The sequence below is a fragment of the Centruroides sculpturatus genome, unplaced genomic scaffold (assembly GCF_000671375.1).
Source record: "Centruroides sculpturatus isolate CEXI.00-Female unplaced genomic scaffold, Cexi_2.0 scaffold131, whole genome shotgun sequence".
Lineage (NCBI taxonomy): Eukaryota > Metazoa > Arthropoda > Arachnida > Scorpiones > Buthidae > Centruroides > Centruroides sculpturatus.
In genome coordinates, this window is record NW_019384439.1 from 384,946 (window position 1) to 400,350 (window position 15,405).

At 27.5% G+C, this 15,405-nt stretch overlaps 1 protein-coding gene across 1 annotated transcript; it reads right to left on the bottom strand.

The window, feature by feature from the left end:
• Positions 1–10,096: 10,096 nt before the first annotated feature.
• LOC111620083 (homeobox protein LOX10-like) lies at positions 10,097–14,864 on the bottom strand. The gene is made up of 2 exons (XM_023361927.1): positions 14,639–14,864; positions 10,097–10,764 (listed from the first exon to the last, which is right to left on the bottom strand). Exons 1-2 carry the CDS (start codon positions 14,862–14,864, stop codon positions 10,211–10,213), a joined length of 780 nt encoding a protein of 259 aa, XP_023217695.1. The 3' UTR covers positions 10,097–10,210.
• Between the last annotated feature and the right edge of the window lie 541 nt (positions 14,865–15,405).

The following is a 15,405-nucleotide window of genomic DNA, read 5'->3' on the forward strand; positions in this document are numbered from 1 at the left end:
AAATTCTATATAAAATTATTTATGTTTTTCAAAAGCATTCACATTTTGCAGCTGGAATTAGAATGATATATTACATTTCAATTAAATTTTAAATAATAGTTACATAATTGTATATTATATATCATAATTTCAGTCACCATTATGATATAGTGATCATTACAAGAGCATAAATTTGATACATTTCCAAAATATTAAGATCAGCTAATCATCTAATATAAATTTAAATCAACTAATCATATATCTATATACATTTATATTTAGTGTAAGTGTGTATATATTATCAACTAAACAATACATTTAAACCATTAAATAATAGTAAAAAATCATGTTCCTTTGTTATAAATATATAATTATATTTTTCATTTAAATGTTTATTTTTTATTTGAAAATCTTCATAAAAGTATATTTTTCAAAATGTTTGTCATATAAAAATGCATCAAAACAAAAAATTTCCAGTTCTTTCTGGTTACTTCTCAGAAAATCAATTTTATCATACAACAATTTCAAGTAAGTAACCAATAAAAAGTTTAACACTTATTGCAGAGTTTCTATCTTCAAGTACAAAGCTCCAATTTACACAACAAATAGACAAAGAAAAGCAAATTTTAAAAATTCAATAAATTTAAAAAACAAAAATATAAACTATGAGAAACTAGATTAATTCAAGACAAACAGCAAAAAAGTAATTTAATTAACTTGGTAAATCAATTTCTTATTCAATTCCTTATGACAGTGCATTTTTATACTGTGTTACAGCTGGAAGAATAGAAAAACTTTCTCTTATTATTTTAATTAATTTATATTTTACTTTAAAACATTTTTCCATTGTTAAAAAGCTTAGAGATATTAAAATATTATATACAAATGAACAGTGAATAAATAAATTACATAAATATTAATAACCACAAATAAAAAAAATTCTTGGAAATTAAGAACATTGTAATAATAATTATAAAAATAAAAATTTCTTTAGAATTAATTTATGATTTTGTGATGATATATGCTAAATTAAAACATTTTAATGCTGATGATTTTCAAGTTCTTTGGCTAAATTAAAATATTAATAATTTTGTAAGAAAATAAAATACACAATATGTAATTTCAAAAACAAGATTTTCATGCTGTTCAATGATTTCACAGAAAGTCAGAAGATTCACAGATATATTATATTCTATAATTTATGCAAACTATTTGAAATTATAGTACTTTCTCTCTAATTTTTAAATAATTGTTGATAATATTTTTTAATATCTATCAATATAAGTAAAACCCTACACTGTGCATATAATTTTCTACAGTTTACATAACGACATAATACTTTGATCTCAAAATAAATAATATTAATATACATTTAAAAATAATTTGAATAAACTTAAAATTTGATTAATAAATAATATGATAATTTCAATTTTTGTAATAATATTACCCAACATTTTAACTGATTACAGTTATATTTTAGGTTTTACATAACATGCTGATTAAAGATATTCAAATTTAAAAACTATTTCTGTTTAAATTATTATTTTAAAAACTTTGTTTAATATTACAAAAGATTTGTTTTAAATTTATTTAGCTAATAAATCTGTATCATCTAATACAAGTTTATGCAACATTTACAGAGATATTATAGCTGCAATTATATAGTTTTCATATATGTTAATGTAGGAAAACTAACTAAAGTTAGTTTCATTTTATGTAAATTTACTTTCCATAAAATGAAAAGTAAAAAACAAAAACAATTTTAATGAAATTACACGTAGAATCCAATTAAATTTTTAAAATTATGCTTTAAATTAATTATTTCTCCATTTAATTTCTAGCTTTTGTATTGATATTGTTTTTGTTTTTAATTTCACATACAAAAAAAACATTAAAGAAAAAGTAACCATCTTATAAAGTTACTTTACTTTTTGCAGACAATTATGCCTAAGGGTAAGTTATTATTCAATTAAAAGAAACACAAAGGGAAAAAAAATACGTTAAATTCTAAATTTAACCAATTATTTTCTTCATGTTGAATTTAAATGAGTAATTTTTTCATTGATTAATTCAATCAGAAAAAATTTATTTTTAGTTTTGAAATTGTATTCAATATGTTTTAATTTATTAAATCTGAACACTTCTAAAAATTTTCAGTCTTATAAATCACATAATATTAAAAAGTAATCCATCCGATATGTATAGAAAAATTATTTACAAAATAAAATAATGTCTACAGACTAAGCAAATTTTAACTTATAATTCTAAACTGTTTTATTGGAAGAAGAATCAAAGTATTATAATATTTAAATAAAGATTCATCGGATCCAACGTTTACATTTGTACAAAACTGCATTCAAATTCATTCGATTTTATCTGTTATTATATAGGATAAAATGCATAAATCTGAGTAAATTGTAAAATTTAGTAATTACTAATCCATACATAACAGTTACTTTTTATCAGTAGAGTAACTAAAACTATAAGTTATTAGAGGGAACTAGAATTAAAAAATCCAAAGCTACATTCACCCCTGTAACACTATGAATGTAACCGAAAGCGCTGTGGCTTGAAGAGTAAACTCTTATTGTATACACGTGTGTATAAGTGTGTTTGTTACATTTAAATCTTTTCCCTGTAGAATACTTATTTGATTTCTTCTTAATTTATTTATAAAGTTAAGAGATCCCTTCCTGATCACGTAACTGCTTTTTATAGTTATATATATAGGCTATATGCACAAATAATTCAAACCTATCAGTAACCTACAGAGAAATAATTTTCAAAAGTGCATAAATTACATCAGCGATATCGGAGGGGGAGAAAAACTCAAAGTTTTTTCGAATAATTTTACAAATTTTACTTCTAATCTCTATGGGTTTTCTTTGCCATGACTCATCTGTGCTGCGGAACTGCGGGGATCATCGTTACGTTTTGATGCATATGCATCGAATACCTGCATTAATACTCTTATATAGGTAATATATATCTGTATATTTAATAATTATTTACCGATTATTTATAGAGATATAGAAACACTACTTTTACCACGTACTGTAAAGTACAGTACATATACCATACAAGCGTGCTGTATACAGTATACAGTACAACACATAACTAGTAATTAATTAAGTGGTATAAAAATTATTTTACACATAAAACAAAGGAATTTTGTACGTGTATAAATACATACCTTCGTTTCAATTTAATTCTGTAGAATCGTTTCGACATGAATTTAAAGTATACGCAATACAATATACAGTGTATATTCTTGTATAGATATTGTAACGGATGACAAATCGTTCAAATTTAGTTTCACATCACTCAAATGACGTAAGAATATCGATACAGATGGCAAATCGATATTATTTCACAGATTTTCTTCTTAATAAATGGATAAACGAGAAGCTCTTCGCCAATAATATCAGCGTAACTAAAGAGAATTATAATAAAGAACTTAATAATTATGTTCATAACACTCCCGAATCTCTATTGTGTCACGGGAACTTGGAATTTTAAACCAGATATTCTTCAGAGATTTATACCAATGCGTGTTAGACCGAAATATATCATTAATGTACGCGATCTTATGGATAATGTCAGTAATTTTTAGGGTGGAGCTGAATTATTTATGAACTTAAAAACTTAATTTTGTTGTAACGTTGTCGTAGGCGTTGCAGGTTTTATTTTTATTTTTGTTTTTTTATTATATTCTCCGTTATAAACCAGAATACAATGGAATCTACCACATTTAAATTAAGAGGGAAAAAAATGCATCAGTTGGCAACACTTATATTAATTTTTAAATTATTTTGAAATGATTCATTTTTAATTATAACATTAATGGATTTTTAATGTTAGAAAGCAATTTTTTTTTTCAAGAGGAATGTTTGTAAAGGTAAGAAATTTATGCAGAATTTTTCGAGTGGCGAAGGAAATTATAATTTCGAAACTGTGAATTGAGTCACGCCATCTGTCGTGGGAAAGAGACATTACGATAAGACCCCGAGCAGCGGGATGGTGTTTTATTAAAAATCTCTTTTTTTTTTCGTTCGGGTACATCTATAGAAATAATAAGTTAAGGAAACCGGTTCACATAGAACTCGGAACGTGAAGTGTCACAGATGTTAGTGTTTTGCATGTTGTGGGCGTGCTATTAAATAGGCCGAGGGATGAATAGAAGGCGGGAACTATGACGGTGACATTGTGGACGAACAATACTAAGTAGTCTGGGGGAAGGTTGACAATACCACAATTTACGGTAGCGGGAGGTCCGAGTACATCTGAAAAGAGCTATTGAAAGCAGATTAACCTTTCCGCCAAAACGGTGGCTAGTCTACCACGATTTGACAATCCAATTTGCCATCCCCCGTTGACATCCATAATGGACGTTTGTCAAGGTTTTCTCCTGATTGATCGCTTTGTATGGCTGATCGCTTTATTAATAGTAATGCATTCGGTATGATACGTAGATAATTGTGTATTGCCGGATAATGATCCGATTCCTACCATAGATATGAGATTCTTTATCATTAGCAACACTCGATTACAATGAGAGAAAAAAAGAAATCCCGCTCAAAAAAAAAAAGTTTCGGGGCCATTCGAGATAAACTAGGATTAAAAGCATTTTAGTGTGACGTGCCATGGTGCATGATATCTTCATACACAACTAAATCTCTATTAATACAGTAATTACAGTGTGTTACGCTGGTTTATGTATACATAAATCTGTATAAAAAACATATTCATACAAAATCTATACTCCAAAATATCATTTAATTTTAACGAAGATTTAATAATAGACTACTGTAATAATATCCTATAATTCTAATGAAGTTAAATGATTATATAATTCAATTGTGAGTTTATTGTTAATGCTTGCACTGCGAGCATAAGACTAAAAAAAAGGCCCTCCTAGTGGGGCAGAAACTAAGAGGGCCTTTTTTTTGCAAGCCCATGATGGGTTTGGCCAAATTTACAATGGAACGGCTGAATGATGAGGAACAGAACTCGGGGCAAATCAAATCACTGACGAAAATCTCCGAGGATCTGATTCGGAATTCGAACCCGGGTCCCGATGTATAATTTTTGTATTCGTTTTGAACAGTTCAATTGCTTTAATCGTCTCAACGGGGTTCTAGTTATAAACTATAGAGTAATGAATACTAAATTATACTTTTATATCATATTTTTTTAAGTTATAACTGTTATTATACATGAATTATATATTAGGTTTAGGCCTAAGTTTAAAACAGGCCACGTGTTAAAATTTAAAAGAAAACGTTCGTTTTTAATTAGCATTTTATAGATTTAACACGCAACAGAATTTTTAGAAATGTCAATTCTAATTCGTCTATTTAAATATTTAAAAATATAATATAAAATATTTAATAACAATAAATCTAAATTTTAAAATAAAAAACATTGACATTCGGACGATATCATTCGAAGAAACACTGACAGAATTTAAGTAGCTTATACGTAAATTTCTCTATAAACCTAATACAATAAATTATATTAAGTTTATATGATGTGGCCAAATGTATAACATAAGGTCCACATTATATAATAAATATTATGTTAGACCCTACAGAGTAAAACAGAAGAATTTGAAGTACAGTACAGTCGAACCCCCCCCCATAACACTGTTGATTTTTCCGTTTTATATGAATTCCATGTTGTACGAGTCACTTAGATTTTACAAATACGTGAGCCATTCACAGCCCGGCACACGTATTTGTAAAATCTAAGTGACTCTTACAATGTGGAATTCATATAACACGGAATTATCTACAGTGTTATAGGGGGGGTCAACTGTATTTATATGGAAGATGCTGAGATTTTTCTCATTTTATCAAAAAGAAAATTTATCAAATAACACAGAAATATCGTTGTTTTCCTTATGTAAATAAGTAATAGGGGAAATACGGACAAAATGACATATACGTACAAAATGACATAGGCATCATAATTCGAATTTGGCGGTCTCAAACTCGCAACTGACCATGACACAACGTTATCCGAGCGGCTCTTACTAACCTGTCAAAATGTGAACGCACTCCTCTCATTCGCCCGGGTGTCATGGCCGACAACAAGAAATAATACGTTATGAGTTTTTTTTCTTCGCAACAAGTTTTTTGTATAGATGGTAATTTTTTCACTATTTTATCTATTTATGTAACATTTATTTCAACCCTCAAAAATTTGTTGTTCCACTTAAATAACTTTTTTCATTAAAAATAATATCTTTGTATTTATTTTATAATTTTGTTTTTTTATAACGTTACATGGACAAAACGACATACATAGGCAACGGACATAATGACATACCTGTCATTTAGTCCATAAGAGCTTAGTCAAGGAACTTACTTAATCTCTTAACGTTTTATTAATTATCAAAAATGTCTTCCAAACAAATACTTTCATTATTGAAAGTATTTTAAAAGAAATTTTAGTATAAAACTTTATTTCTTTTCTTACATATTATTTACAAACTTATTATCTTTCACATAACGAAAAACTTGCAACGAATCACGTGACTCGACAAACATCTTTAGTTTTAACTTCTACTCCTAATAAGAAGGCAATTAAATAAAAAAAAAATGTGTCCAAAGCTCCGCCAGAGAAAAGGAAACGAAATATTACTAAAAAGTTACTTGAAGAAGAAAATTTTCCTGATAACTCTCATGATGATGAAGAAGACTGTCAGCGCATATATTGCGATGATCTTTTTTCCCGATCTAAGTCTGGAGGAGACTGGTTACGGTGCTTAAATTGTTTCTGTTGGGCTCATGCTTCTTGCGCTGGCGTTTCTAAAAGAACCAAGAATCCATAGTGGATGATCTCGATTAAACTAACAATATTTTTTTCCTATTATTTTAATATTGTAAATGTTTAGTATATTTCATAGGTAAAAAACCAAAGATGATTGGTGTAGAATATGACAGTGCTGTGATTTACCAATAAAGAGTTATGAACCTAAAATAAAACCGTATGTCATTTTGTCCGTATTTCTCCTAGGTTTGTAGACTTTTGAACATGAATTTGAACTTTATCTATATTATCCCTATTACTTATAAGGAAAACAGAAGCATCTGTAACCTCGATACTTTCCTCCTATTTTACGAAAAATAAGAAATTAAAGAAGATTTCATTTCTATATAATTAAAATATTTTTATTTGGATATTCATTGTTATTTTGCATATTTTTTTTTTTTTATCATTGGAACCTATCCAGGTTTGGCTTTTATTACTTTCCTCGATACGAATGTATAATTAATAAGAAAAGAAAGAGATGAAAAGCAATATTGATGTGTCAAATTTATAGTTTTTTTTTTACTTATTAAGGGATCAAGAACATAAATTTTCTTTAAAAGTATCCCTTAAGGGAACATTTGCTCCAGATCTTTGGACTTTTAAGCATTTAAGTAAACGCCCAATCAACTTATTCAATTCGAAAAGAAACTAAAAATAGAAAATCGATAAGTATTTAATTTTTTAACCTTTTTTTTAAACTTTAATTTTTATCAAACGATTTAAATTATAAATATTTAATTTACTTTTCCGTGTTATTAATAATTTATAGGGCTTAAGTACAGTACTCCCCCCTTTTTTTTCTTATCGAGCACGTTTTTTTTAATTGTTAAAATAATGGAGATTTTTATTAAAATACATTAAAATATTCCCGATAAAAGGAAGTGTTTAAATCTATAATTGATATATATATATATGTTTTTAATTATTATTTTAATTTAGAGCTTAAACAATTGTATTAAAAAAAATAATCTACAATCTCTCCAACGATTGAATCATCTCAAATACAGTGTTAATTCGAAGGTTCCTGTTCTTAAATAAAAGATTTTTAGAGAAAAATAAGGTGATAATTTGGATTAAACTTTAAATTTTTTCATATTTTCGACTTTAAATTCGGGAAAATTTGAATCTAAAATACGAATTACAAGTCGACCCCCCTATAACACNTAATTAGTTCTGTTTTATCTATTTTAACTTTTTAAATGAATATTTCATACGATATATAAATGAAGAAAAGAAGATTTTATATTAAATATGTAGACTATTGTTTTATTATCCATTTCATTAATATCATGCTATATCTCTACATAGTTTAGTTTTCGATATCGATTTATTAATTCAAAATATCAGTATACAATATATATATTTGATATAGGTAAAATCCAAGTCGAATGTATGTAAGCTAATAAATGTTCTCATCAATCTTATCTCGTCTTTTGATTCGTTCACGGTTACAAGAAATCACCACATAGAGTCTCTCAAGTCTCCGTAGATATAACAAACAAACACAAAATAAATTGTAGCTATGTGTCAATTCCACACAACACATCCGATTATGTAAGTTGAACAGTAGTGTGGGGTTCAAAACTAATCAAGAGTTGCGTGGTGCGCAAATAAAAGACGAATCGATGAGATTTGAAAATCGCGTAAGTCAGGGTAGTGTAAGTTGAGGTATTACTGTATATATTTACTTTTATTAATGTTAAACTATGGTAAAGATTAATTAATGATAAATATATTATGTTTATGTTTTAGAGAGAAGCCAACTTCATCAATTATCATTCTATTATAGTTGAATATAATTACAGATGCAAGTAATAAAATTAGAAAATTATAATTAAGTAACAATAAATAAATAATAGAGCACAAAAAATTATCACATAAAGAGTTTTTAAATTAAATTTTTAAAAAATGAAATTTATTAAGAAAGAAATAGTTTAGAATGAAAATTCAATTTAAGAAAAACACCAGAGTTACTAATGCTATCACGATGAAAAATAACAACAAAATAAATCAGTTATATAAAATAAAGTATTTTCAAACTTTAATCTGGCGAATCCTTAGAATTTAAAAGGATTAATCAGGAAGTTGTTTTTGTTTGCAGGGAAAAAATGGATCAAAGTAGTTAGATGCAATTCTTTAATTTTTATAAAACCAATCTGACAACCGGTGANGTGTACGGTCTTGAGGAATTGATTGTAATCTTTAGTTTTTTTTTTTTTTTTTTTGTTGATGAAATTAAGTTTTTCCACCTACATTTAACTGGGGATGCTCCACTTCGACCTCTTTGGAGCAAAACCTCACACTGAGAATACAGACGTTGACAGGCATTGTTATTTGTGCAAGTATTGACACAGCACTTCAACACCAACACTACTTAATGTTTCTGTGTTGGTGGTCTTCCTGGTTTATACACTTTGTAAATTTCGACTTTATTTTATTTTATTTTCTTACTGAAAATTCTATATGATGTTTTTAGAAAATTTATAAATATCTGATCGTGCTGACACTTCTGTTTCCTTTTTTGTCGATTGTGAATGAGACTTTCTCTAATTATATCCATTTTTAAATTTGTTAATTTGTCTCGAGACCCAATTGTTCATGGAGAGGGTCAATTTATTGCATGATCAAGAATGGTTTCCAGTGGCAAAACGATACATTCCTTAACAATGGAAATGATTGTGATACAAAAGGAAAAACCTTTGGAATGTCACGATTCAAATTGGTGTCAAGTGTCGAGCGAGGTAAATACGTGTCGGGATCAAACATTTGTTAATCGTGCAAATCAAAACGTACGCGTGCATTGATCCCTCCTCCCTTTTTTTACGTGTACCGTGTTCGAATCATTTTTATCTCCGATTTTAAAATGAAATAAATAAATAAATAAATAAATAACTGGATAGAGATAGAGAAAGTGGCATACTGAGACTATAAGGACGAGAAAGTCGGCTTTGAAAAGACACTGATGCAATCGGAAAATGTACCTTTTTATGAATAGCTCAGCCATGACAAAACGCAAATAATCTGGCAACTGTTTGACCCTAATTATAGTTAAACTGTGTAAATTCGACAAAACGCGTGCAAGATGATGGAAACGATAAAATACCATTTCTAGCATATTATAACGATTAACGTCTAAACGAATAGTCATTTAACTAAATCAAATATTTAAAATATATTTTTATTTTATTTTTTTTTTCATGGTAAATTTTATACAAAACGCGAATCGAACAGTGCAATAATAATGATTGCGTTATACACTTTTATAATGTCCTCTTTAATTATTATTATTATTATTTTTTTTTTTTTCTTAGCTAGGCCATATTAGAATATTATCAGTCCCCCATATTTGACTACAATTGTCCTTCTTTAATCCTTTGAAAATGAATAAATGTACAGGGTTATAAATGGTAGGATGTCACCAAGTTCGTGTCTGATATTGGAAAGAGGAATTTCCATTAATATTTGGGGGTTGCTCGTAACTGTTCAGGATAGCAAAGGGCGAGGATGAGAAGGATGGAGAAGCATTGTCATTTATAGTTAATCCATATTGATTCGATGGATATGAGGAACAAGACAACGTTTCTCTATTTGTTGGTGTCAAATGTCTTTCGTTCAGCTCGGGGATGGTATAATGTGAAGATAAATCTTCGTTATTATCACTACTCCTCTGTCCCGATGTAGATTCCTCTTCCTTATTAGTTTGGTCGTTCATTAATTTGGATAATCGTTTAAGTTTGTAGCGATGATTTTGAAACCATATTTTCACTTGATTGGGTGACAGATTGAGACGTCGAGCTAAACTTTCACGTTCGGTGGCAGAAAGATATTTCTGTCTACGAAACACTTTATCCAGTTCGTGTACTTGGACTTGGCTGAAGAGTACTCTTCTCTTCCGACGTCCTGGACATTGCACTGCGGGTGGTTTGTCACTTACTGTCGGTAGAACCGGCTGAGACATCAAGTTGGGAACTGTGGAATGTAAATGCAAATAAAGCTAGATTTAAAATTAAATTCTAGTCTCCCGACTAACATAATTTTTAGTATTTTAAAGCGCAATTATCAAAGTAGAATTTGACGTAGTAAACGTTATCTTCCTCGTAATTACAAAGTAATACTTATGATGTAATTTTTACGCATATTAATTATTAAAATAACACGTAATAATTTGCATACTACATCCATCTACAACCGCATTTATGGCGTGGAAATTTATTAAAATAGAGGATTATTCTATCGCAAAAGATCCCGAAAAGAAGATCCACGTGAGCATCAAATATAATTATTAAATATACATAAAATTCTTCTTATAAATAATTCCATTTGAGTATTTATTTTTAGATTCATAGATTTAGATAATTGTCGTAGAGTTCCAAAAGGAAAAAAAAAAAAAAAAAGACCTATGTCCAGCTTTATTTTTCCTATTCGCAATTTCCTCTACGGTAAAATGTTTATTAATAAACAATAAAATAATAAAATTCGATTATAAAGATCGAAATCTGCTCAAAATTGATTATACAGTTTTAACTTCCATCGAAATGCAAGAGAGCATGAAATTTAGCATTTGTTTGATATAAAAAAAAAAAAAATTAAGACAAAGATTGTACAATTGAAGTCACGACAATTTCTTTAACGTTGTGTATCCAATGTACTGTACATGTACGAATGACCTTATACATAATTTTCCAGGAAACTATTGGCCAAAGATGATACAAATGTCATCCAATTTGTCACGAAATGTGACGTGTAAATTCGAGGGTCAAATCTAAATGTTCTTTCTTATCCTCACTCGTCGTCCCATCTTTCTGATCTTCAGATATTTCTTTTTTTTATAAAGATTTAAACCTATTAAACACTATATCAGCTAATAATAACTCACTCTCACTTTGTAATTTCGATTTTCTTCTGTCAAAAACTCCGTAAATTTCCGTTTAAAAATTAGAATTTTAGGCTAAAACCTTTACTTTTTTATATCTCAGTTTAACTTAATTATCGATTAAGACGTACGAAATTTATTATTATTTTATTTAAATGGAATTTTATATACGAAATTAGATTCAAAATGGGTGTTTATCTTTAATGCAAAATATAAATCAAATNAAGATGTTGCTTTGACTCCCAAGTATTATATTTTAAATATAAAACAACTCGTAAGAGTTGTTCTACATTTTTTACGTTTGGCTTCAATTTCCTTATTTAAATTTGGATCCAACAACCAAATACCGGTATAACGGTCTCGAAAGAAAATCTTTAAATCAAACAATAAACGGTTCTCCTTAAAATTATTAGCATCGTGTCTTATCGACGACATATTTTAAATACTGAACAAAAATGTTTATTTTTTATTTGAAAATCTTCATAAAAGTATATTTTTCAAAATGTTTGTCATATAAAAATGCATCAAAACAAAAAATTTCCAGTTCTTTCTGGTTACTTCTCAGAAAATCAATTTTATCATACAACAATTTCAAGTAAGTAACCAATAAAAAGTTTAACACTTATTGCAGAGTTTCTATCTTCAAGTACAAAGCTCCAATTTACACAACAAATAGACAAAGAAAAGCAAATTTTAAAAATTCAATAAATTTAAAAAACAAAAATATAGACTATGAGAAACTAGATTAATTCAAGACAAACAGCAAAAAAGTAATTTAATTAACTTGGTAAATCAATTTCTTATTCAATTCCTTATGACAGTGCATTTTTATACTGTGTTACAGCTGGAAGAATAGAAAAACTTTCTCTTATTATTTTAATTAATTTATATTTTACTTTAAAACATTTTTCCATTGTTAAAAAGCTTAGAGATATTAAAATATTATATACAAATGAACAGTGAATAAATAAATTACATAAATATTAATAACCACAAATAAAAAAAATTCTTGGAAATTAAGAACATTGTAATAATAATTATAAAAATAAAAATTTCTTTAGAATTAATTTATGATTTTGTGATGATATATGCTAAATTAAAACATTTTAATGCTGATGATTTTCAAGTTCTTTGGCTAAATTAAAATATTAATAATTTTGTAAGAAAATAAAATACACAATATGTAATTTCAAAAACAAGATTTTCATGCTGTTCAATGATTTCACAGAAAGTCAGAAGATTCACAGATATATTATATTCTATAATTTATGCAAACTATTTGAAATTATAGTACTTTCTCTCTAATTTTTAAATAATTGTTGATAATATTTTTTAATATCTATCAATATAAGTAAAACCCTACACTGTGCATATAATTTTCTACAGTTTACATAACGACATAATACTTTGATCTCAAAATAAATAATATTAATATACATTTAAAAATAATTTGAATAAACTTAAAATTTGATTAATAAATAATATGATAATTTCAATTTTTGTAATAATATTACCCAACATTTTAACTGATTACAGTTATATTTTAGGTTTTACATAACATGCTGATTAAAGATATTCAAATTTAAAAACTATTTCTGTTTAAATTATTATTTTAAAAACTTTGTTTAATATTACAAAAGATTTGTTTTAAATTTATTTAGCTAATAAATCTGTATCATCTAATACAAGTTTATGCAACATTTACAGAGATATTATAGCTGCAATTATATAGTTTTCATATATGTTAATGTAGGAAAACTAACTAAAGTTAGTTTCATTTTATGTAAATTTACTTTCCATAAAATGAAAAGTAAAAAACAAAAACAATTTTAATGAAATTACACGTAGAATCCAATTAAATTTTTAAAATTATGCTTTAAATTAATTATTTCTCCATTTAATTTCTAGCTTTTGTATTGATATTGTTTTTGTTTTTAATTTCACATACAAAAAAAACATTAAAGAAAAAGTAACCATCTTATAAAGTTACTTTACTTTTTGCAGACAATTATGCCTAAGGGTAAGTTATTATTCAATTAAAAGAAACACAAAGGGAAAAAAAAATACGTTAAATTNGTACGAAATTTATTATTATTTTATTTAAATGGAATTTTATATACGAAATTAGATTCAAAATGGGTGTTTATCTTTAATGCAAAATATAAATCAAATTGCAAAAGTGGAAATTTAAATTTGAATTTTAAAAATTTATGTTATTAATTTGTTTAAAAGTATTCTAGAGAAATATAGAAAAATCTTGTCTATATTATATTAGAAAATACAATATAATATGTAGAAAAATTTAGAATTTATTAAAATTTATTTTATTTAAATGTTTAAAAACAATTTTTGGAAGCGTTATAAAGCTCTGATCCTCATTTTAAAAATGAATAGATTTTATTGTCGACTTTTATATATTTTTAACCATAAAAATAAAGAAATTATATATAAGATATGATGTATAATATATAAAATTCAGATTTAATTTTCTCTGATTGATCTATTATGCATGAAATTGGTGAGAACTTTCACATTTCGAGTTTTCTGAGTGACTGTATCATAGGCTTTCGTTAAAATGGGTATTTAAACTCTTATGTGTGTAATTACTTTCCATAGCAAACAATATCCACGAGAGAGAAAAAATTTTCCTTTTTTTTTTTTCCTGGCTTCGAATGCTTCTCAGCTCGAAAGTGAATGTTTCTCATGTGTTAAACAGTCGCACGACACGAACTAAATTTGCTTTCGTTGTATAGATCCATTGAATAATAGGAGGATATATGATATATCCATTGGCACGAACGAAACAATTAAATGTTCCTTTAGAAATGAACCTAAGTTAGAACAATAATACAATAGGGTCTAAATGTAGATAAAGGAAAGTAGAATAAATGCGAACGAAAAAGTGTGAGAAATATTATCTTAAAAAGGAATTAAGTTAGTATTTCTCATAGAATAATATAGAAATCTTACCTGGAAGACGAGGATCGGATGGCTGATTAGCATACCAAGCCGTAGATACACTAGGACGTATGTTATCTGTATAATTCCCCACGTAATCTCCTCCGTTATAATAGTAACCACTGTTATATTGTACGTGACCATAAGGATGAGCCATAGTTGACTGTCCCGTAGAGTCCAATGGACTTAATATACTGGTTACGGAGAACGAACTACAATGTTTACTGGCATAAGCCATGTTTCGCTATGAGGGACGTCTGTGTCCCATTGAGGAGCCTGGCCCCAACATACACATCGGCGGACACATACCGTTAAGAGGTGCCAATCAACCGAGCTTGCGCAGTAGAGTTTGGGAATAAGAGTTTTTAATTGTTCAGTCACTAACGGATCCTACTTCTTTCCTTACTGGTTAAGCTAGGAAGTGAAGAATATAGAACGGCAGGAAGTAAAGATATTCTTGGTACTAATGAAGGATAATGTCCTTATTATTGTGATTGCAAGGGCTGACTTGTGTCACGATGAAGACCCGTATAGATACGTTTGACATAGTCACCTGTTAGATATAAGGATACGTAAAGTTTGTATTGCTTATTTAAAAAAAAAATTAATAAATAATAATCAAAGAAAATTATGCAGTTTTAATAATACGGTTAGGAACGTTTCGTAAAATGTTCTTTTGTACAATTTTAAACGCACGTGTGCTTGATCCTTAAAGCACGTGCGGGTAATGTCATTGTTGGAACCGTATTGAAGTGTCAAAATTCGGAGGATGCGGATTG